Raw genomic sequence first — 22,825 nt, 5'->3', positions numbered from 1 at the left:
TTCCTAGACACACCTGAACATCATCCATTGGAAGGCACGCCCCCAAATGAACAATTATCTGCATCCCCTTTGCCAGTTTTGAATTAAGCAATGAATGGATCAGAATACCATGAAGGCCCATAGATGCTATTCATATTTATTTTATTTATTTATTGTTGCATTTATATCCTGCCTTTTTTCCTCCAAGGAACCCAAGGTGGCATACATAATCTTCCTCCTCTCCATTTTATCCTCACAACAATAACCCTGTGCGGTGGGTTGGGCTGAGAGTCTGTGACTGGCCCAAAGTCACCCAGTGGGTTTCCATGGCTGAGTGGGGACTAGAACCCGGATCTTCCGACTCCCAGACCGACACTTTAGCCACTACACCACACTGGCTCCTATTCTTGGACTTCTACAGTGTGTGGGCACTATCCTGTCTGCATAGGTGCTACTCTCTTAGAACGATTAGTGAAATTATGTTAATTGCTTTACAGAGATGTTTATTTCTAAGTACTCTGTCTAAAAGAATGTTGAGCTTAGTTACTATTTTTAAGACAAAAAGAATATAATATTCATGTTTACTACTGTGTTGTTGGATTCTATTTTAAAATTTTATTTTATTTTCCCCAGGTGTCAGCTAGAAAAAAGCTATCATGGTAAAGCAGCTTGCAGCAGTATCTCTAACACTGGGCATATCTGTGATTATGGTGTTAATAACTATGAAATAATTTATACTTTAAGCATTCTATATACACTTACCTGGGAGTAAGTCTCACTGAACTCAATGAGGTCAATGTCTGAGTAGACATGTCTGGGACTGCACTGTAAACTTCATTAAAGAGGGCCTATTTTACACATCAAGGGTTGTTTCCAGATTGAATAATACTTGGGGCAGTATCCAATGCTACTCCTATACAGAGTAGACTGATTGAAGTGAATGGGCCTAGTTTACATTGGATATTGCCCTTTTATTGAACTGGGTCTACACTAAGCGTGACTAAGCATGAGAGCCAGTGTGGTGTAGTGGCTAAAGTGTTGGCCTGGGAGTCAGGAGATCCTGGGTTCTAGTCCCCACTCAGCCATGGAAACCCACTGGGTGACTTTGGGCCACTCACAAACTCTCAGCCCAACCCATCTCACAGGGTTGTTGTTGTGAGGATAACATGGAGAGGAGGAGGATTATGTACACCACCTTGGGTCTTTGAAGGAAAAAAGGTGGGATATAAATGCAATAAATAAATAAATCTGAAACCAGCTCAAAGCAATTCCTACAGTGATAGACAAAAGTTTGATAGAAGTAATTCAATGCTGCATTTATTTGGGATTACCTTAACTTTTTAATGTTTTTCCCCCTGCAAAAAATAAAACTTCAAGTTTTTCTCATGGCTTCAACATTTCCAGAACCTTTACATTACCCAAAGCCTATTCCCCCTTCCTCTTGAAAAGGGTACCCTTTCAATATTGATTGGGAATATATAGTTCAGCTTTTAGGAGTACTCTGTAGGGCAGCCAGCCAAGAGAAGTGAAATAGTCAAACCATTACACAAGGGGTGGTGGCGGATGACTGATAGTGTGTGTGTACTGATTTAGCCAAATCACAGGACTCACAGAAATGGAAACTACAGAGAGAAACCAAGCTGACCACAGCCACTCCCTAACTGCCTCCTTCATGAAATAGATACTAGGCGGTTTATTGCTAGCCAAGTGTATTAGAGGCAACTAATTTTAGATCCTTATTTTGTCATTCATAAGGATCAGCCAAGATTACTTAAGAGTGGAGTGTTCCTTTAGTTGTCAGTTTTTGCACTCTAATGGTCACTTCTCTCCAGCAATCAAGGACGAAAACCTGTTGCTGCAATTCTGCTTGTAACCCTCAGTTTTCACATATCTTCACCAGATTCTTATCACCTTCCACATCACCCCGTATTCCAGAAAACCAGTGGGGATTTCACACCCCGCAACAACTGGCCGTGGGTTATGTAAGCCATGGTGAGGCTGCAGTGCTTCTGGGGCAGCCACCATTTTGAAAATGCAACCCACCCACCCCACTTGGGTTGATGTGCTCTACTTATATGTCGCAGAATACTGTCTTTTCAGTATCCTTGTATCGCAACCGGGAAAGTTTGGAGTGCTGTAAGTCAAATCCACAAGTGTCACTTCCAAGTAGTTAAAATTGTGGTGCCTAAATTAAAGGATTTTTATTCAACCAACAATCTTTAATTAAAATACAATGCTAGACAATTCATGTATTTGTGGATGAAACACAGAATCAGAGAGACTTGATATGGAAACAGAACCTGCTTACCACTCAGCAGGATCAATAGTACAAAATAAGTTAGACCAGACTCTTATAAAATGGTTCCTCAAAACCCTTTCTTTTTTTTTTAAAACCATCATTATAAAAAGTGCTAAAAACTTAAATGTCTGTTCCTATGTCAAAAATAGCCGTTATTCCATTTGCCATATTTAGGATTTATGTGCAAAAAGAATGTCTCTCCACGCCCACCCTCATTGCAACAACAACAACAACAACAACAGTCTCCAAGTTTTCTACATTAAAAAAATATACAGGTATATAATACATTTCTTCAGTAAAGACAAATGTTAGACATCTATGTAGGAAAGAATTTTGCTTACATAATCTTTTTGTGTGTGTGTGTGTGGGGGAAGGATTCCACTGTTGAATTCTACTCTGTCTGCAAGAAACACAAGGCCATCTCAAAGTCATTAGTCCCAAGATTTTGCCAAAGTCCCACGTTCAAATCCAGGCACAGTTGTTGCTACTGGTACTATATGTGCGTTCAGTCAAATTATTAGGAATAAATGGTTATGACTTCACGGCCGCCGCCTCGCACCAAGAGAACTCTGTTCAGGCCTTCTGTCAAAACTTCCAAAAACTCCATGTCTGTATGGCAGTGAAGTCAAGGTTTGAAGAACTGGAATATAACTGCATCTAACTTTTATGGTCTTCACTTTGATATGAAATGCTACTGCTCTCACGCCCAAAGACATAACCTCAAGAGATGTGTTAACAACACACAGACAATAGTTTGGTATGCCTAACTTCAAAGCATGAATTTACTGGGCATATCGCTCTCATTCTCATCATTTCCACATAAATAAAAGGAGAATGTATTTCCTATCTTCACTGGAGTAAGGTGAAGGAGTAAGAACTGTCACATGCTTTTCAGAATTTAAAAAAGTGTTATTAAAAAGGCCCAGGGCAATACCTTGATTATGTTTAAAAGAATACACACTTGCTCCACCTTTCTTCTTGCATGTGGATTATCCCTTTCCTTGTTAATATTAAAGCTTGGTGTAGCATTATGTCTGTATTAGTGCTAACTAGGGTTTGCTTTTAACAATTTGAAAACCAGGGTTTCAAGTTGTTTTTCAAAACCTAAAGCGATACATTGTTAGCATTAATGCATTATAGTTAACAATGGCAAAGGAAAGAATGAAGGAATTCATGCACGAGATGGAAGGAAGGATCACATGAGCCTGTGGCCCACTCCTAATCTCTTAATCATGATTCTTTGGAATCTGTAGGTGCTGCAGAGTAATCCCAACACTCCTATATTATCACTGGCTTCTAAGCACATTAATTAATAAGTTTTTATCAAATGTTGTAATATACAAGGGGTCTTATTAACTGTTAGTCATATAATATATCATATACGAACTGTATATTGTTTTAAAATTTTAAATCATAAATTTTAAGTAATGTCTGTTTGTTCTTAATGATTGTGATTTTTTGAAATGGTCAGAAGATTTATTCAATAAAGGTATTCATTCATACTTTCAGCAAAATAATGAGAGGGAAAAGCTCATGATGGTGTACATGGGTTCTTTCCTCCTACACTCCTATAAAAATTATGTGTGAGAAAGAGTGCAGAGACCACTTGTGCCTAACAGACCAGAGTTATCCCGTACTCTGATATAGTAATTTGTGAACTTACCTAGAAACGTGATTGTGCATACATTTTAAATTGCGTAATGGCTTCCCACGCTGTTGCTAAGCAGCTTATCACCCTGTATAACAGGCCATTTGCCTATTCAATCCTATTCATTTTCCTCATCTAATTTTAATACCACAATATATTTTGGAACTACTTCCAGCGGAGTAGTGATGTTAAGACAAAACCCTTACTTTTGATATTGGTGAGTGATAAGCACATTAAGAAGGGCCATGCTAGATGAGACAAAGGGTTCCTTCCAGTCCAGCATTCTATTCACACAGAGGCCAACCAGCTGCCCACGGGAAAACCCACAATCAGGACACGAATGCAATAGCATCCTCTTGGCTGCATTTCCCAGCTATTGGTGTACACAGGCATACTGCCTCTCAAACTGGAGGCATATAGCCATCAGGACTAGTAGCCGTTGATAGTCTTGTCCTCTCTTTTAAAGCCATCCAAATTGGTGGCCATCACTACAATTTGTAGAAGTGAATTCCATGGTTTAACTGCATCAGATGACACTGGGTCCTAGCATTGTAAGTGAGGGAGAAAAATGTCTCCCTATCCACTCTCTCCACGCCATGCATAATTTCGTACACCTCTAACATGTCCCCCTTAATAGGGTTTTTACTAAGCTAAACACTCTCAGCTGCTGTAACCTTTCCTTATAGGGGAATTGCTCTAGCCCCCCCCCCAATCATTTTTCTGCACTTTTCCCGACTCTACAATATCCTTTTATAGGTGCATTGATCAAACTGTACACCGTATTCTAAGTGCGGTCACACCATAGGTTTATATCAGGGGAGTATGTTCAATTCCTTTTGTAAGTATACCTAACATAGAATTTGCCATTTCCCACAGTTGCCACACACTGGGTTGACATTTTCACTCAGCTGCCCACCACGATTCCAAAATCTCTTTATTGGTCAGATCTCAACAGCTTATACCTGAAGTTGGGATGTGCATCATCTTACACTTGTGCATCAACTTGTGCATCAATGTGCATCAACTTACACTTGCTTACATAGAAATGCTTTGATGCTCGTTCTCCCAGTTTGGAGAGATCCTTTTGGATCTCCTCACAATCCTGTTTTGTTAACCACTCTAAATAATTTGGTGTCATCAGTGAACTTGACCGCTTCACTGCTTACTCCTAATTCCAGAAGTGGCTGCCTTTGTGCCAAAAACACACGAAAAGGATACAGTTTTCATCTCCTTGCCTATTTTTAGGAGGTCCAGGCATGTTCAATAACACCAGCTGGGCATGTTGTGACTTATTTAGCACAACTCCGTTGAGCTTGACGGCGGTGTGCATCCTTCTCACGTTGGATTGATTCCTATGACACAGTAACAATTAGAAATGGATCAGCGGGCACCATCTTACTGGCAGTAAAAGAAAAAGTTACTACTGCAGCCAAAACGTCTTAAGCCATACAACATAGAGAATGCTTAGTAATCAGCAGCTAATGTCACGACAATTTGTAAAAGGAAATAAAATTGGGCAAAAACATGGTGCAGTGTTTATGATCTAAATTTTGAATTGTAGAACAAGGATAGTCAACTAGAGCTGTGGAATAGGTCTAGCCTCTGAAGCAAATTTATTTGGCTTCCTTTGGCCTGCCAAATTTTAATCAATTTTGTTTACAGTGTCACTTGTCAATAAAAGAAGTAATAAGTCTCCAATTGTATTTTTCTATCATGTGCTTTCTGGAATGTCAAAGGACTAACATCAACATACCTCTTAAAAGGATTTTCCAGGACACCTTAGTCTGTCAGCCCCCTCCTACAAACCTGGGACCACACACCGTCTGACTGCATTTGATCCCTACCTGAAACACTTAGAGAACCTGACCATTTATGAAGGGGTTGATATCTTCCAGCACTCAATCTCGATCAGCCACTTGCCAATAAAGCCTTCTTACGAATCTTCCTCCTTGTGCAATGTGGCCATGTATATGTTACCTCTGTTGTGACCTACCTTACCATCAGTACTAGCTCACTCTCACTTTGATGAAGAGGAAGGGGGAAAATCACACCTTCTGCTTTGACTGATCTAGAAAAGGCAAAGTTTTCACAACTGTTTCCCCTCTCCAAGCTCCAGTTTGTTGATTTTCAGGAAGTACCAAGCAGAGGAAACTGTTGGTTAAACAGGGTTGCTTCCCCTGGTGGTGGCACTGCATTCAGGTCTCGGTGCTGATTATATCATATACAAGGCGTCTGTAAACATATGTTCATTTATTTGGGGGCACAGCTCTTATATACTAGATCAGCCTTCCTCAACCTGGGGCGCTCCAGATGTGTTGGACTACAACTCCCAGAATGCCCCAGCCAGCAGAGCTGGCTGGGGCATTCTGGGAGTTGTAGTCCAACACATCTGGAGCGCCCCAGGTTGAGGAAGGCCGTACTAGATCATACCCCTGTTACTAGGCCACTGAGGAAGACTGTATGTTGAAAAGCATTTGGTTTATTTGGTATTAGTTATTTTTGATATGGGCAGGCCATTGGAACACAATCACACTGTAGTCCCCCTCATTAGTTTGATGTATGATTCTCTACAGCACAACAACAGTATCTTTTCTTATTGTTTGTATGTATACATTTTTAAACTACATAGATATATAATTTTATTATCAGATTTTGCTTTAATTATATTTATTATCACCAATAAGCTCCACCCAGTGGTTTAGTTGCCACATTTCTAAGGGTTGGAAGACATTTCCTGTTTTGGTTTGCTCTGCTTTGGAGCAGTCCCAAAAGACTTGGTTCTCATGATGTGAAAGTGCTGTCTATTGCCATAATTTTTAAACAAATCTTTGTTTTGAAAAAAATATATACCTTTAGCTTTCATCAAGGACAGAGGTGCAGGATCTGTGAATTGACACAGAATGAAGTCCTGAATTGAGAGAGTGAACCTCAGGCACTTTGACTTTGATAGGAGCTTTGACTTTCTGTCTCACAGAGTTCCTGAAAGGTAGAAGACTGTCCCTGCTTGCTAACTCTGTCTCACTGAGAACATTGTTGAAGGGAGGGAGAATCACTGTCCCTGTTCAGAAGACACCTTAAACCACGGCTTTAACCATGGTGAATGAGGCAAAAAGGTTTAAGGTGTCTTCTGAACAGGGCCACTATTTATTTTAATAACTTAGTCGCCCCCTTTATCCCTAAAGAGGTACTTGCAGCTGGAAAGGCATGATAGAAAGCAAGACGTTTTGTCTGTCTCCCAAAGATGCAATTGCGGAGGCTTGACTATCTCCACAGGAAGATTTTAACCAAGGAGCAATATTCAACGCTACTGCTCTGCTCTAGCATAAGCAACCTCTAGCACAGCCTTCCTCAACCTGGGGCGCTCCAGATGTGTTGGACTGCATCTCCCAGAATGCCCCAGCCAGCTCTGGGAGTTGTAGTCCAACACATCTGGAGCGCCCCAGGTTGAGGAAGGCTGCTCGAGCACAATGCCAACAGTGTTTGGTAGGTCAACACGTTTTCCAGGGAAACCTGTCATGCCAGCACATGCTATTAGCATTGTGATAAATGCTGCTTGGGCTGGGGCTACATCAACGGCGTAAGCAGAGCGACGGTGTTGGATAATGCCCATGGCAAATCAAATAGTGCACCGCTCTTCCGTTAAGAGACCCAGAGAGAATGATTAGAGATAGCATCTCAAAATGATATTTACACTGAAATGTGCATCTACCTGCGGAAAAATTGAACGGACGAATAAAAGAAGTTTATACATGTCCAGGACTCGTGCATGAGTGGAAAGTGTCTCTATTCATGCCCGAGATTGCGGGGAGGGGATGTTTGCTTCAGGTGGCAGCCCCCTTGTGCCTCAAGGGATGCTATTCTGTGGGGGGGGGTGTTTCAAGAGAACGAAGGGGCTGCTGCTGCTAGAAGGGAAGCAGGAGCTGAAAACACTCTGCACATGAGCAGTTTGGATCTTATTTTATCCACACACAACTGCCTTTTGCCTGAGTGGGTCATTAAAGAGAATCAGTAACTAGTGACAAGAGCAAGGGGTTGGACTTGATGGCCTTATAGGCCCCTTCCAACTCTACTATTCTATGATTCTAGTACTGTCACAGTTACCAAATTAATAATCTGTTTTGTACCAAAAACAAGCAAGAGGACATGAATGTTATTGGATAAAGAGAAGTGATCAATTACAGTCACGTCATATTTAAGCGTACAACAAGTGTCCCGATTTTCATGATACTGTAGGCTCAATTACTTTCATTAACACTGAAGTTCATGAAGATACCCTGTGAAATTCAAGGGCCTGGCTTCCTAAAATTATAGCAGCGGCTGCTACTTTATCTTAAAAGAATCAAAAAAGCAGATGCCACTCTATGCAGCTCCATCAGTGTTTCGAGGGAGGTGAGGAGATCTATGCAAAGGGCTCCTTTTCACTTGTGATACTTTTCCTGAGTAACAGACACCAGCTCCATACTGCTCATTGTGAGCTCTGTCACAACATTAAGCTTACTACCACCTTTGATGCATATATTAAACATTGGCTTTTAAATCTTATTTTTAAATGTGTGATATTATTCTTTTCAAGTTTTTTTTTAACAATTAAAAGTTAGGATAATTTCTGCATTTAAAAAACAACAAAGAAACACTGAAAATACTTCTTAGTCAACTTATGAGGGCCAACGAGAGAGAAAGGCCAACATAAGCTATTTCTTGGGGCATTCACTAATGACAGTACCCACAGGACTTTCAAAAGTTTAAGTGAGAGCTGAACAAATAAGGCCTTGCAGTCTTTTTCAGAGGCAAGTTTTATCGATATCTCAAAGAGCTGTAACAATTTTTCGAACTGTAACAGCACCACAACAGAATTACAAGACAACCCACTGAAGAACCGCAAGAGAACTGTAATAGCACCACAACAAGTGTGATGCTCGGTCACACCCTCTGTGGTGAGTTGCAAAGACTCTGGCTAGGACAAAATAGCGACTGGTGGAGTCAGAAGTGTTAAGCTCTCTTTTCTCCTACCCACTACTTCCCCCTTGCAAATTACACCTCCCAGTGACAGAATTGCCAGGTGGTTATTTGGAAATGCAACTCAGTCTGTAACATGTCGGTTTGTCCTTAAAGTCCATCTCTATGAGGTCGGAACCACACATTACCAGCCAACTTGCTTTTCCAAATACCCAGCTGTGAAGATGGTAAATCTTCATCCACCGACCCCAGTCAAAATATTATTCCTTCATTGAAATGGTAGCCCTACAAGAAAACCGCTGAATTGGAACACCTCAAATGTAACAAATTTAATTTGAAATGAGTTGAGTTACCCCCCCCCAAAAAAAAGAATTATAGCAAAAAAAGAAGAAGACGAAAAGGTGGACTAGTAATCCATAGGCAATTTCAAGGATAACATGCCCCTTCGAAATTAATTAAAATTAAAGTAGAGAAGTTCAAGATCATAGGAATGAATGTACTCTAAATTCTTGCTCTTACCTTTTTGAATTTGCCATGTTTATGTCTGTAAGGTGCCAATCCTATTTTTAATGGGGCTTACCTCAGAGTAGACATGCATAGAATTGCACTGATACTGAAATTAGAGCTTCAATTTAGATATACATCAAGAGGATTCCTCCCTACTCCACATTAAGAATTTGAAACACTGGGTCCCAATCCACAGAACTGAGGGAGCAAAAGAGCTCTACTACACCTATAGATGTAAGGGACACAACGCACATCCCCTTAATTGTGGGAATGTATGGAACAAGTCATGGATTTATGTGCATATTACTGGAGATAGGCTGGGTGGAAAACCTATTTCTGAATGTGTATCACATCTGTTGGCACAAAATGATTTGGTGTCATATAATGATTATGGTAGATGGATCTGTACAAAGTCTTTTTTAAAAAATGTGAAGGAACATCAATGCTCTGTGAAAAGATTTTTTGGTATAAAGAAAAGATGACTCATACAGTGAAAAATGAAAGAAAAATGATGGAGATATTCAACAAAGAAAGAAAAATGGCAGGACAGAGCTTTTAGTAGTTCTTCAAAAGGGGGGGGGGACAGAAGAAGTTGCTAAGCAGAAAATTTTGCACCACTTTCATGAGGGTGAATGATTTGCCATAACATGTCTAGCCATATTCACTTCTTTTGAAAAGATTATCTGCTACTATTGTTGTTGTTTTAAACCATGGGAGGGGAGTTTGGTGGTATGTAATATTGCAGTACTATTCTCACAAATGAAACAACTGGAAAATGAACAGTGTTATGGTTTAACACACCCATCAGACTAAAAATGTATTTCTCTTTTAAAAACCACCCTTAGTGTCATTGCCATAATCTTTGCAATTATGTCAATGTTAGCTTATCCAGAAACTATTGTGCATCTGGTTATTGAGATAATTAGCAGGGAAAGTTACACCCCTGGGATTTTGATAAAGGAAATGTCAAATGTTTTATAGAGGCAAATGGTGACCTTCATTTTATGAGACATATAATGTGATTTACTCTGAAGAAGAAAAAATTATAGAGAGACCAAGCTTAGAAAAAGGAGAAAAACATAAAAGGAAAACAGGAATGCTAAAGCCATCACATTCACATGCTAAAACATAATATGTACACAATAAAAACGTAAAAGCTGCTAATTTGAAGGAGACATGCAACAACAGTTAAACAATAAAGCACAGAAAAGCAGGAAAAACAACCTAAATTAAATCAAATTTGACTTACAGATTTCCCCATTCTCTACATGGAAAGGAAACAAACGTGTAAATATATTACTTTATGAATACATAGCTGTGTGGCATATTCTTCCAATAGAGCAACTTAAATACACTAGAACTTTATTCATCCTCAACATGTTATTCACTTGCAAATGGTATGCTTTATGTAATTATTTTTTAAAAACGGACTCTATAGAATACTTTATTTCTAAACCAATGAGTGGATTAATTGCCTCTTGTTCATCTTTTACAACAGTACAACACTGCTCTTGATGAACGGTTAAGGCATAATTAAGGTTGTCCCTCTAGTCTTGTAGTGTTTTCCTGTGCCTTTAGTAGTTCTCTGTGTGTGTGTGCATGTGCGTGTGTGTGTGTGTGTGTGTGTGTGTGTGTGCGTGTGTGTGTGTGTGAGCGAGAGAGCGCAAAAGTAATTGTGCCTTTGGGACAGAAGGAGCCACACTTACAGACTGTGGGGACCTAGCGAGATATTACTTTCGGAAGTATGGAAACAGGTTGGCCGACAACTCCCATGATCCCTCACCACTGGCTATACTGGCAAAGGCTGATGGGAGCTGTAGGGCAAAACATCTTGAGGGACACAAGTTGCCCACCCCTGCTCTATCCCAAATCTTTCACTTTTCAGATAGAGAATAATGTCTGACCCAGCAGAATACTGTGTTCACCTGTACCTGCGATCTCGTGTGTGTGTAAAGATAACTCCGCCACGCTGCACCCATGGTTCAGGGGAGCAAAATGAAAGGCACAGGAGCAGTCTTTGGGGCAAAGCTGTATCATCATGATCAAGCATTCAGGTATACAATGAATTCTGTAGTTACGAAGTCTGATTAAAACTAGACTGGTCTCCCCCCACCCCCATTTAGATGGTATTGAGTATGGGTTGAGTGTGGGTTGTTGAAATGTGTGTTGCTGTATTCTGAGAAAGCAGCTGCACTAACAAACCATGGTTTATAAAACACGAACAACCCACAAAGATAACCCATGGTTTGTTGTTAGGTTGTGAACTTTCTGTTGTTCATGGTAAACAAACCATGGTTTGTTAGCGCGGCTGAGTACACACAACATGGTTCAACAGCAGCACACAATTCAATGACAACACTCACTTGTCACTAACTGGGTTTGGATGACACACCATGGCTCATCGTGGGTTATTTCATCTACAATGACCTGAGGTGCCCACAGGTGCTAAACTGCACACTTGGGAATTGTTATGCCATGCAAACCCAGTGATTGTAGGTTATATAAAGGTTAAACAAGCCATGGTGGGCTATTGTGTCATGTGAACAGCCTCAATAAGTTTTTTGAAGCAGACAGGTCAGCAGGGCCGACTAGCATGGAGATTTATGTACAGATGTGAGTGCATACACACGCACACAGGTTGCAATGCTGTAAGTCATACTCTAGACCAGTGTAAAAATTCACTAATGCTTTTAAGGAAGCACATTTCCACCAGTCCCTTATTTCTAATTTCCCTAACTCAAAACTTTTTCTATTTCAGTATATGAAACCTTTGAGAATTACAGATAATATAGCTGTTAAATCAAACAGCTCTTTACTAAATATCACAACCAATTTTCATATTTCCTCCTACAGATATTTAGAAAATGCTCTGACTGTCCTAATTTATGTCAGAAGCAATATTTATAGCAGTATAACTAAGGATGACTTAATGTATTTACATTAAAAGCAGAATTTAGATTAACAGAAATACTTCAAACTTCCCATGTGCTGCAGATAAATCTACATTTTATCTTATTTTTGAATACATAATCACAGCTATTTGCTTGTTTTTCCAATATGCAAATAAAACAGTGGAGGGGTGGTGGTGTTTCTCCACTTATCCAGGCAGTTTCATCTGTTAGGTGCTGTCAGTCCAGCAATGATTACTAAGTTTGCATCACCATCTAGTGGTTATAGGGATAACTGTTCCAGTGACTTATATTGCCACTGAAATAATAATATAGCAGTGATACTGGGCAGTATCCAATGCTGCCCGTCTGTGAGTGGAGCCCGCCACCACTTCCTTACGCAAGTTCCTCTGGCCTGGCCTGTTCCAGAAATGAGTGTTTTCGGTCATTTCAGGTTGCCCCTGGAAGCGCTAAATCTCCATTCTTGGAGAAGGGAATCGGCTGGGCTGGCTGATCACGGGCTTACGCCATTGTGGGTTATCGTGTTGTCTGGTGGGTGTTTTTTTTTTTAACCCAGGATGGCGTATTTGGCCAAAATAACCCAGAGTGGGTTATTTAATCCATTATGAGTTATCGTGTCATTTGGCGGTCACAGTGGTGTCATTCTGGTCACCTACAGTATCGCTTGGCAAAACCACTGCCTCTGCTTTCCTCTAGCTGGCAGATCTCTGGTTCCATGATCTGCCTAGCAACTGATGGCGCTTGCAGTCTGACCCCACCCTAACCCTTCTCCCGGCAGTGTGCTCTGCACCCTCCCCAAGTGTCAAACACAGTCTCGGTTGGATGGTGGCAGCTGCGCAGGGATGTCATTTTGCCTTGTGTGCCTCCTTGCCAGGGGATGCTGTGTATGAGTTTTGTCCCGTTCCTGCAAACTTTCATGAAGTTATAGCCGCCACCCCCTTTTTGGCCAAAAGGTGCGTTTGCTCACGTGGCTTTGTCAGCGAGCAGGGTTTCCAATGGGCCCCGTGTGCATTCCTGCTAGGGTGTGTGTGTGTGTGTGTGCATGAAGTTTGGTCCTGATCCTGCAAACTTTGCCCTCCTTTTTGGTGCTTCTTTGTGTGTGCAATCACAGAGGGTTTGTGCCTCCTGACTAGATGAGGCTGTATATGAAATTTGGCCGCAATGCAGCATACTTCCAGAACTGTAGAGCCACCCCACTTGTTGGGGTGATGCTAGAAATGCTGGATTAACCTCTCTCTTCTCATTGGGATATTGTGGAAGGTTAAAACAGGCAGCTGTGATGTTGCCAATGGGTGAAACGTTGCCCCTGCTGGGGCGGGGGAACTGCAGCAGGGCAGGGGGAGGGGGGATGACTCAGATTACGCACAGTAGCTTATTTGTCTGATTGGGGGGGGGATAATAGTAACTTATTTTCAAAATAAATTACTTTGAGCAGCCTATTAACCCAACATGCCATGAAAGGGTTGCCCAAGCATGGCCATAGTCTTGGGGATAACCTAAAAACACATGGGGCATTATTCAAATAGGGTCCTTCACAAGTGGGGTCAACGGGTGATTCCGTTCCACAAGCGGAGGCTACCGCCAACTGCCTGTGTAACAGAGATTTAGTGCTTCCCAAAACAACCTGCCCTGTTTCCACTTGTTTCCAGTTCCTACAGGAAGTATTAAATTCCCATTGCGCAAGCACGGGCAACGCTTGTGGAACAGAATTGGCAGCGGCCCCTGCCTGCACAATGGCCTGCTTGGATACTGCCCAAAGTGGATACCATACTTGATGATTCACTCTGGGAATATTGTTGTGAAGCAAGCAGAAAAAGGGTTGGATACAAAGAAGGTATGCTGATTTCCCCACTTGAAATATGCAGAAATTTATAGGAAAAAATTAGAGAAGTCCACTGCACCATTACACCTACCCTTATTTGCTTTGAAAAGTACTGTAATTATTCTTCTCTTCACGATAACAAGAAAGCCTAATATAGGATGATTTTTGAAAAATACCGAAAGGAAACTACAAGAAAGGGGGTTTCATTGCTGCTAGGGGTGGGCTCAGAAAAAACTAGACTCTTACCATGTTCATAAAAGTGCTGGGGAAACTAGCATCCACTCCTAGATTTAAAGAGTGCTTGAAGTTTGGGAAAAATACATACATGTAGAAAATTCTTTCCCATTGAGAGTTTCACTTAACTTCTTAATGTAGATGGGTCTTAAGACGAATGTCAGGAGATAGTATAACTCCATAATAATTAAATATAGTTTATTTCAGTGCTGAAAACACAGGAACAGGCATATTTGTTTTTTGTTTTCCTGAATGCCTGGGCACTGAGACAGATACGCTTCAAGCCATTCTGAGGTTACCTTGAGATAAATGTCAGCAGATTGCTGCAAAAACTCATGTTGGTGAAAGGTAATGCAGGAATTGGAGTTCTTCCTCCATACAGTGCACCTTTCCATTGCTAAACAGTTAGCAAATGGAATACCCTGCCCGAAGTCTTTAAAGTAGGTCACTTCACAAAGATGATAGAAGTTATTTAAAAAGTGGGAGGGAAGGGCTTATCGTGGCTAGCTCCTTTGAGGTGAGGTGGCAAACTTTTCAAAAGAAGGGAGGTGTTTACTGAGGGTCAATCTGAAGTGGAAAACTGGTGATCTTTTTTTTAAAAAAAACACCCCTGTTACCATATTGTCTTTTAATTACCATTTGCACAAGATCTTCCAAAAAGTAAGGACTGAGAAGAATGTAGATTTGTGCATATAATAATTATAGTGTGTGTGTGTGTGTGTGTGTGTGTGTGTGTAATAGAGAACACGGACTCTAGGGAACAATGGGAAAATTGAATTTTTGGTTGTGCCAGAAAAAAAAACTGTTAGAAAGAGGAGGGGTGTTATGTAAACAGAGGAAAATAGAATAATATACACCTTCAGCACCAAATCATGTGATTTAAAGGTATTTATAACACCAGGATCGAATTGGTCAATGTATTCTTACTAATTTCTTCTTCTCAAATGGTAGAGATTAGTCAGATATATTAACAATCATTAACATGTAATGTTTATCCAACTGAAACAGTCGGATAATCTCCGTATTTAACTCCTTAGATAACTTACGGTTTCATATTGAAGATATCCTTGTAGTTTGTCATACAGGTTTCTTTATTTTTATGCTTTTCAGATATAAGCTTTTCTTTTGTCCAGGTCATTTGTACTCTATCCGGTGTAGCAATAGCAGTGTGAGATTTAACCATTCCTGTTGAGTGGGATGCAGTGTTTCTGTCATGGATTAATTGAGCCTGACCAAACACAAACAAGCAAAGCAAAGGTCAGCATTTTGGCAAGTCAAGGAATTCAGAATTGGCAGAGGCTTGTTTTTATATAATTATCTTATACATAAAGGTGGGTTATTTTAAAGCCATGAGAAGATCCATTACAGTCAAAATGGTTCAAAGCTAAACACTGATCTGAATAATTTGATCTAAATGGGGGTGGGATTCGACCTTCATGGCCCTCAAGGGGGTATGAACAATGTATACTGGACCAACATACATGTATGCTGAAGTTCAATACTGTAGTCGGAGATGTGGATGATTTACACGAGAACCGCTGCTTATTTGAATGACAAGAGGAATATATTTACACACACACACACTTTCCACAAACTCTTGTGGAATTACAGCATCTGGAGGGTTTAAAGGTTCTCATGGTTCAATATTCAAATAGACAATATGAATTTCTGAAACCACTAATAAATCAAACTCTATTCCAAACACAAATGATGAACAAATATTTTGTCCCTTTAGAAATTGTTACTTCTTGACATATATCTAGTATTTTGCATGCCATTCATTAGCGCTCTGCTATCCCTTCTGCTCTAAGGCTTTACTTTCTTTTCCAACTATAACATCTAGGAATATGTCTTTGCTGTGTAAAGGTGGTTGCATCTCTTTTCCTTGAACATCTGATCTTTCCTTGATTATATTTTTAGATTTCCTTTCTTTAGGAGATGTTGCTGAAATTCGCAGTAAATTTGTACTACAAATTTGTCCAACTGGTAATGCTTGGGTGTATTACAATCCAAGTGCAATGCCCCATGAAAGCTGTTCTCTTGGTCAGATACATAATCCAATCCAGTATACCTTCCTCCATGGCACTTTCAACACGGCCACAGTATCATTAAATACAACTGAATCCAAATTTAGAACTGGGCTCAGAAAAAAGTGACTTTTCCTTTTCCCCTCTCAAAATTAGCTTCTGAATCAAACTGAGGCCTTAGCTAGACCTAAGGTTTATCCCGGGATCATCCCGGGGTCATCCTTGCCTGCTCCTGGGATATCCCGTGTGTCATGTACATGAACAGGGATGACTCCTGGACGATCCCGGGATAAACCTTTAGCTAGGGCCTGAGAAGAGTTTGCCCATCATCACTTCTGCCCAGTTGGGGATTCAGAACGATTTTAGAAATCAAGAAGTCAATGAGTAAGACCTTTCTTCATTCAATGGCTATTCCCCTAGATGGCACTACTCTGCTTTACAGCAGCATGGCAGGCAATTCTTAAACAGCTTGGCATGGAAATTCAGAACCAAAATCTGTTGTTTGAAATACTAGAAGCCAGTGTGCTTAAGTTCTGGCTCTGGCGGCAAATTTATGCCTTTCAAGGTCAGAAAAGGATGCTGCAGGACTTAAGAGCTTTCTGAGCACTCCCAAACCTAAGTCGTGCAGCTGGCCATTAAAACAGAGGTGGACAACCTGCAACCCTAGGACTGTGTGCAGTTCTTAGCCTAACTTCAAAAGCAATAACTCAGCTCAGCCCTGGCAAGAGTGCTCTGTCCCTACCTCGTTAGCCTACTGGGTGGAAAGGGAGGGGTGGTACTGCCCACTTTGGCTGCTATTCTGTCCACTGCTAGCACACATCCCCTGATAATATTGCCCCCGGAAGGAATGCAACCCTCAAGAGAAAAAAGGTTCCTCAACACGGCCTTAATGTTAAGTTACTCTGCCTTTAAAATTAAAACTTTCACAAAAGATCAAGAATACTGGGTGAGCTAGTGTGGCGTAGTGGCTAAAGTGTTAGACTGGAAGTTGAGAGATCTGGGTTCTAGTCCCCACTCAGCCATGGAAACCCACTGGGTGACCACAGACTCTCAGCCCATCCCACCTCACAGGGTTGTTGTTGTGAGGATAAAATGGAGAGGAGGAGGAGGAGGAGGAGGAGGATTATGTATGCCACCTTGGGCTCCTTGGAAGAAAAAAAGGCGGGATATAAATGCAATAAATAAATAAGAATTGTTCCATTTGTCACCACTGAAGTAATGAGCACTATCGAAATAGCTCCCAACAATCACAACACCTCATTCCACACAGCATTCAGCGCCTTAATAAGTGTGCTAGCAGGGAGTGGGAGATAGGTTGTTGCATTTCAGCAGCAACAAAATATTGATATTTGGGAACTGGAAAAATGCTATTCCCTTGCCATGACATTGCAGGCAATTATATAGATTTATTGTTCAATATAATGATCACCTGGAAAGGCTTTGTACATCAACATCTAAAAGAAGAAGTTCTGGTTTTGAAAATATAATTAGTGATATTCCCCTCTCAAAAAGGTCAAAACATCTCACCAAAGAGATAATCAATATTGCTATATTATATTCTACATGCAAGCACTTAACCAGAAAAGTTTTTGTATTAATATTTATATCAATACACATAATGCTGAAATACTATTCTTCTTCCACAAGTCTCAATTACATTACGTAATTATCCTGAGCATAGTTTGAATTGATATGTATGCATTTTCACTTATACAGCTTATTTTATTCCTCTATTTTAATAACTGATAATCATTCTACCTTATCATCTCTTGAAAAACAGCATGCTAACGAATGAAGAACAGTGCCACAGATAACGAAGCTATAAACACAGCATACTACAACAAATTGTGCAGATTTGTTGCAATAAGGAGACAGGTCAAAGGCATAAAACCAAATAGTATCCAATACATGTTTTAACATTTAGGTTTAAAACATTACCCAAAAAATCCCTCAAAATTTAGAGCACAATTACTGCTGGACTGAAAACACTGAAGACCTAGGAAATCAGGGTATTCAAAACACGACATTAAAAAGGGCAGGAAGGAGATGGTATCCACTACGTTCTACTTCTGGAGTATTTTTGTTATTGTCTCAAGACATCCACACAGAACTTACTACACATGAACCACAAAAATAACATTCCACGTTGCTATGAACTAAAATTAGGGTAATCTGGGTTTGAAAGGATTCACACTTGAAGTGCCACTTTTCCATTAACTGTACCACAGCAAACATGATTTCTACTCCGTGAAAAGCAAGATTCAGAAATAAACATTATTGCCAGTGCCTATTATTAAACCTAAGGAAAGGAATAAAGTACAAAAAAAAAGACACACTTCTGCCCAGAGTTGCATGTGCTCCATTTCAAATGGAGTTCAAATGTTGCTAGATTTTCACTGATGGTTGGGCTCCTAATTTTAAAAATCGTGATTTTAAAAACGGAAAAGAAAAAGTCACGACTGTAGGTGTACAAGGTTTTCTGAATAGGCCTTTACTCCTAAGCTACTCCTCTGTACACACAGGGTGTGAGTGTGTGTGTGTGTGTGTGTGAGAGAGAGAGAGAGAGAGAGAGAGAGAGAGAGATTTCCAACCCACTCCATCTGCACCCCCTGCACATATCCAACTATTCCCTGAGAGACACAGAGGACTGTAGAGGGATGGGTGGTGGTGGTAGAAGTTCTGTTTCCAGAATGAAAGTTAAGATCCAAGCCATTATTTTACAAGTGCTTGCTTAAATTGTAGTTATGGCTTGCTTAAATAGGGGATCAGTGCAAATCCAGTATTTGGGATCATGGTCTAGGCTCACACACTTCCTCCCCTCTCAACTAACGTTAATATTGCTTTGATTCCCTTATAACAAGCGTTTCCAAACTCACTTGAAATCCTAGTTTCTAATTGTGGTTAAAGTTTATGCAGAAATACTACTATACCATGGTGAAAGCATACCATGGGAGGGACGGAGGAGTTGGGAGGGGGGAGATGTCTGCACTGGGCCAAGGATATTTGCCAACTATAAAAACTGAAACAAAAGCAGAGAGAAGTAATCTGAAGCAAATCCCCAATGTAAACTCAATTATTTATTATAAGCTCATTTACTGATATGTTTATATACTACAATGTTTGCTAATAAGTAAATGGTAAATATGTTATGCGGTATGGGGCAACTTGCACATGAAACACCTCTACATTTAAACAGAACTAAATATAATTAATATAAGACTGAATAATTAATAGGCTCATCAAATGAACCAGGTGTTTCCAACCCCCATGCCACAACAGACTCATTGATGCAGCAAAAGATACCAGGGAAAATAAAAACGGAATACTGCTTTTCAGAAGCAATTATCTATTTTGTTTATTATACAAAAAAATGTTAGAATTACCAAGGTACTAATTCAGGAGTAAATTGTTCAAAAATCATTATCTAAAACTATGCATATTTATCACATGGTGTAAATAATCTGCTGTTATTGAGTAGATGTGGTACTCTCTACTTATAATAAGGGTGGTTAGTAAGAATTAGAAAAAAACATATCAATGGCGGCAATTAGTACAATTATGGTTTACAGCAGCACTGTAAGTGTGGTAGTGGGAAGGGAACAACCGGGAGGTACAACTTCTACCTCTTCCTCTTGAATGTCATTAGGTAGGAGATGGTCTACATCTTGACCAATACACTGTGGGCTAGAACGACTCTTTCTTCTGATTGAGCTACGAGACTCGTCAGTGATGCTTTGAATCTGGGACAAGAAGGTCACCAGGCACAACAGGCATACAAAAAAAGATATCATTAAGTATATTAGCTGATGAAACGCAATGCCATTTAATTAAAGAAAAACGACTTGTAGTTATTTAAACAATGGATAGTGTGCTGCTCTGTAAGTTCGCCTCCTTTTCAGACACTTTGCTACTTTGTCATATGTTTCTTTCACCAGTTTTCCAACATGGGGCCGCATTTTTAAACACAACTAAAAGACCCCGTGGGCAGGTCCAATCCCCAAATAGAACAAAAACTATTCACTATTCCAAAGTAGGGATGTCTGTTGCCAAATTAAAAAGGAATGAGGAAGTCATAAATTGAGCTCTACACCAGATAGGCTAGCTCTAATTTCAAAATTGTGATGTCCTTTAATTCTTTTTGGTTCTAGCACCAGTCCATCAGTTACATAAAATAAATCTTCCAAAAAGACAGCTTAGAACAAAAAACATACTGGAAACACTTTATAACCAACAACATTGTCTGTTGAAGATATAAAACAAGAAGCTCATTGTATAAAAAAAACCCCCAACCAATTATATGATCACCAGGATTTCTGTTCCACAGCATAAAAATAGAACATAAACCTATTAAGGCCACAGTAGGCTTCAAATATTAAATATTTTTAAGAAGATGACGAATACTACTGAACAAAAGAAATTTCCAGAATCAGCCATAGAAAAACAAGAATTTTGAAATGTATTTTTCCATATTTTAGGGTAATTTTCCAATAAGGATTGTGGCAGCCTCTTCTCAGTGTTAAGGAAATAAGTCAGCAAGGAAAAAATATATTTCAACCTTGACAATTTGGCTACTATTAGAATTCTGAATATGGCATGACTGGCAGAGACCCAAGAATCTTGCTTGTAGTATGTTAAGAAAATATTTAACTGTTTTCCAGTCTTTAGGAAAATAATTTCGGAACATGTAAAACAGTTCATGTCCTTCCTCTTCCCCTCCAGAGAAAACATAAATGACTAGACCCATTAATATGGATTTAAAGACAGGAGTCCTATACTTTGAAAATATTGTAGAGAGCAAATGAATAAATTAAAATCATAATCACTTCTCTCCCAAGACTACAGGTTTTTATTTTGAAAGCCATAAGGGACCTTAATAGTGAGGGGGGAAATCCTATAGAAGTCTTCACAGAATTTCAATAGGGGATAGAAATGTCAGTGAATACTACCCTTAACTTGAAACAACAGCACTAAATCACTAAGCTAAGATTGCAGGAGACAAACACCTAACAATAAAGCTTTACAGTGAAATATTCTAAGCCCCAAAGTATTTCAGTTTCTAGTCAAGAACTCTAGGATGTCAAATGCTGATGGCTCAACGATTTTTTTTTATAAAGATGCAGAATAAATGACATAATCAAAAGGAGATCCAATTTAAGAACTGTATATCCTAATAGTGATTGTGTGCACTCAAATGCACAAAAGGATCCTCTTACATGCAAAGGCATCTCCGTTTATTTCAGTGGAAGGAACTGGGGTGCGCATTCAAAACAATGCCTTGGTAGGTTAGGTCTTCCCCACTGAAAAACATGCTGGCAAATGTTGGAATCCAATTCTACTCCAAGTCAATTCTACTCCAATTAATTATATAGGACTACCAGAGAGTTATTCTTGAGCCAGCCTCATTGAAATGCTTCTGCTAATTTCAATGGGGCTCTCACTCAGAGGAGACCTTCCTGGACGATGGTGCTTCATAAGTGAAAACTGCTGTCCCAAATCCATTGCCTTGGACAGTCATTGCACCGTGAATCATGGCACACCTGACTCTGCCTGTAGGAATGTCCAGGTCAAGGTCAATAATGTTCTTATTATTACCCCCCAGTATACACGATTTAGATTTTTCAAAAGTATACAAAAAATTAAATGAATTACCTCTCTTTCCCTTTCATTCTTAGAGAGCTGCATCTGTTTTAGCATCTGTGATCTCTGTTCCATCACAAGAGTCTTCTCATATGTAAAGGCTGAAATATCATTTTCAAACTGGAAAAATAAACATGCATGATTAAATATACATTATTGAGCACAACTGTAGGGAAGAGCTTTCACTTGTGTTTTAGATAAGCTGCAGCTTGCTGTCACCCAAACCTGGACAAACTGTGGTTAATCTTAACTATAGTTAGTGGAAACAAGCAAGCTTCAAGCCATAGTTTATGAAGCTGGCTTTTTAAAAATTAATTGGAAGTAAGATTAACCACTTTAGGGTTTGGCTGACACATCAAACAGTGCTTAATTTTAAATGGAAACTTCTGATCTTCACGTGGCTGTGCTGGAGGGCAGACGGGAAAAGACTCACCTAGCCTTATTCAAATAACACGTTGCCATTGAATTTATTATTGCAATCTTCCTATAGATCCAGACACTAAGACGTCATCACAGGCACGACTAACTTAAGTCCCTTTCATTCCAATGTGTCTACTCTATGTAGAACTTACATTGTATACTACTCTATGATGCCACCACCAAACAAAACCCTTTTTATCCCAACTTTCCTCCAAGGAGCTCAGGATAACTTACATAGTTCCTCTCTCCCAATGTTATGTTCACAAAAGAGAGACTGGCGCAGGGTCGCCTAGTGAGGCTCTTGGTTGAACAAGGGGCATGTCTAGACCTACCTGTGGAGGGGGAATGATCTCACAATTTTATGATCGCGGGATCGTCCCCCTCGTC

The 22,825-nt window shown here is 39.9% G+C and overlaps 1 protein-coding gene across 3 annotated transcripts in view; it reads right to left on the bottom strand.

The window, feature by feature from the left end:
• Positions 1 to 2,167: 2,167 nt before the first annotated feature.
• SLC12A7 (solute carrier family 12 member 7) overlaps positions 2,168 to 22,825 on the bottom strand; it is a 115,034-nt gene continuing 94,376 nt past the window's right edge. For 2 of the 3 annotated variants that reach the window (XM_063130211.1, XM_063130209.1), the window contains exons 21-26: positions 22,031 to 22,138; positions 20,005 to 20,121; positions 15,401 to 15,582; positions 10,639 to 10,653; positions 5,145 to 5,278; positions 2,168 to 2,887 (exon numbers count right to left, since the gene is read on the bottom strand). In XM_063130211.1, coding sequence (XP_062986281.1) covers positions 2,796 to 2,887; positions 5,145 to 5,278; positions 10,639 to 10,653; positions 15,401 to 15,582; positions 20,005 to 20,121; positions 22,031 to 22,138 — 648 coding nt within the window. In that variant the 3' untranslated portion in view covers positions 2,168 to 2,795. The remainder of the gene's footprint in view (positions 2,888 to 5,144; positions 5,279 to 10,638; positions 10,654 to 15,400; positions 15,583 to 20,004; positions 20,122 to 22,030; positions 22,139 to 22,825) is intronic. The other variant, XM_063130210.1, reaches the window with a different exon arrangement.

This window comes from Elgaria multicarinata, chromosome 7, assembly GCF_023053635.1.
Source record: "Elgaria multicarinata webbii isolate HBS135686 ecotype San Diego chromosome 7, rElgMul1.1.pri, whole genome shotgun sequence".
NCBI lineage: Eukaryota > Metazoa > Chordata > Lepidosauria > Squamata > Anguidae > Elgaria > Elgaria multicarinata.
The sequence above is the reverse complement of the archived record's forward strand: the minus strand, read 5'-3'. Positions and strand labels throughout refer to the sequence as shown.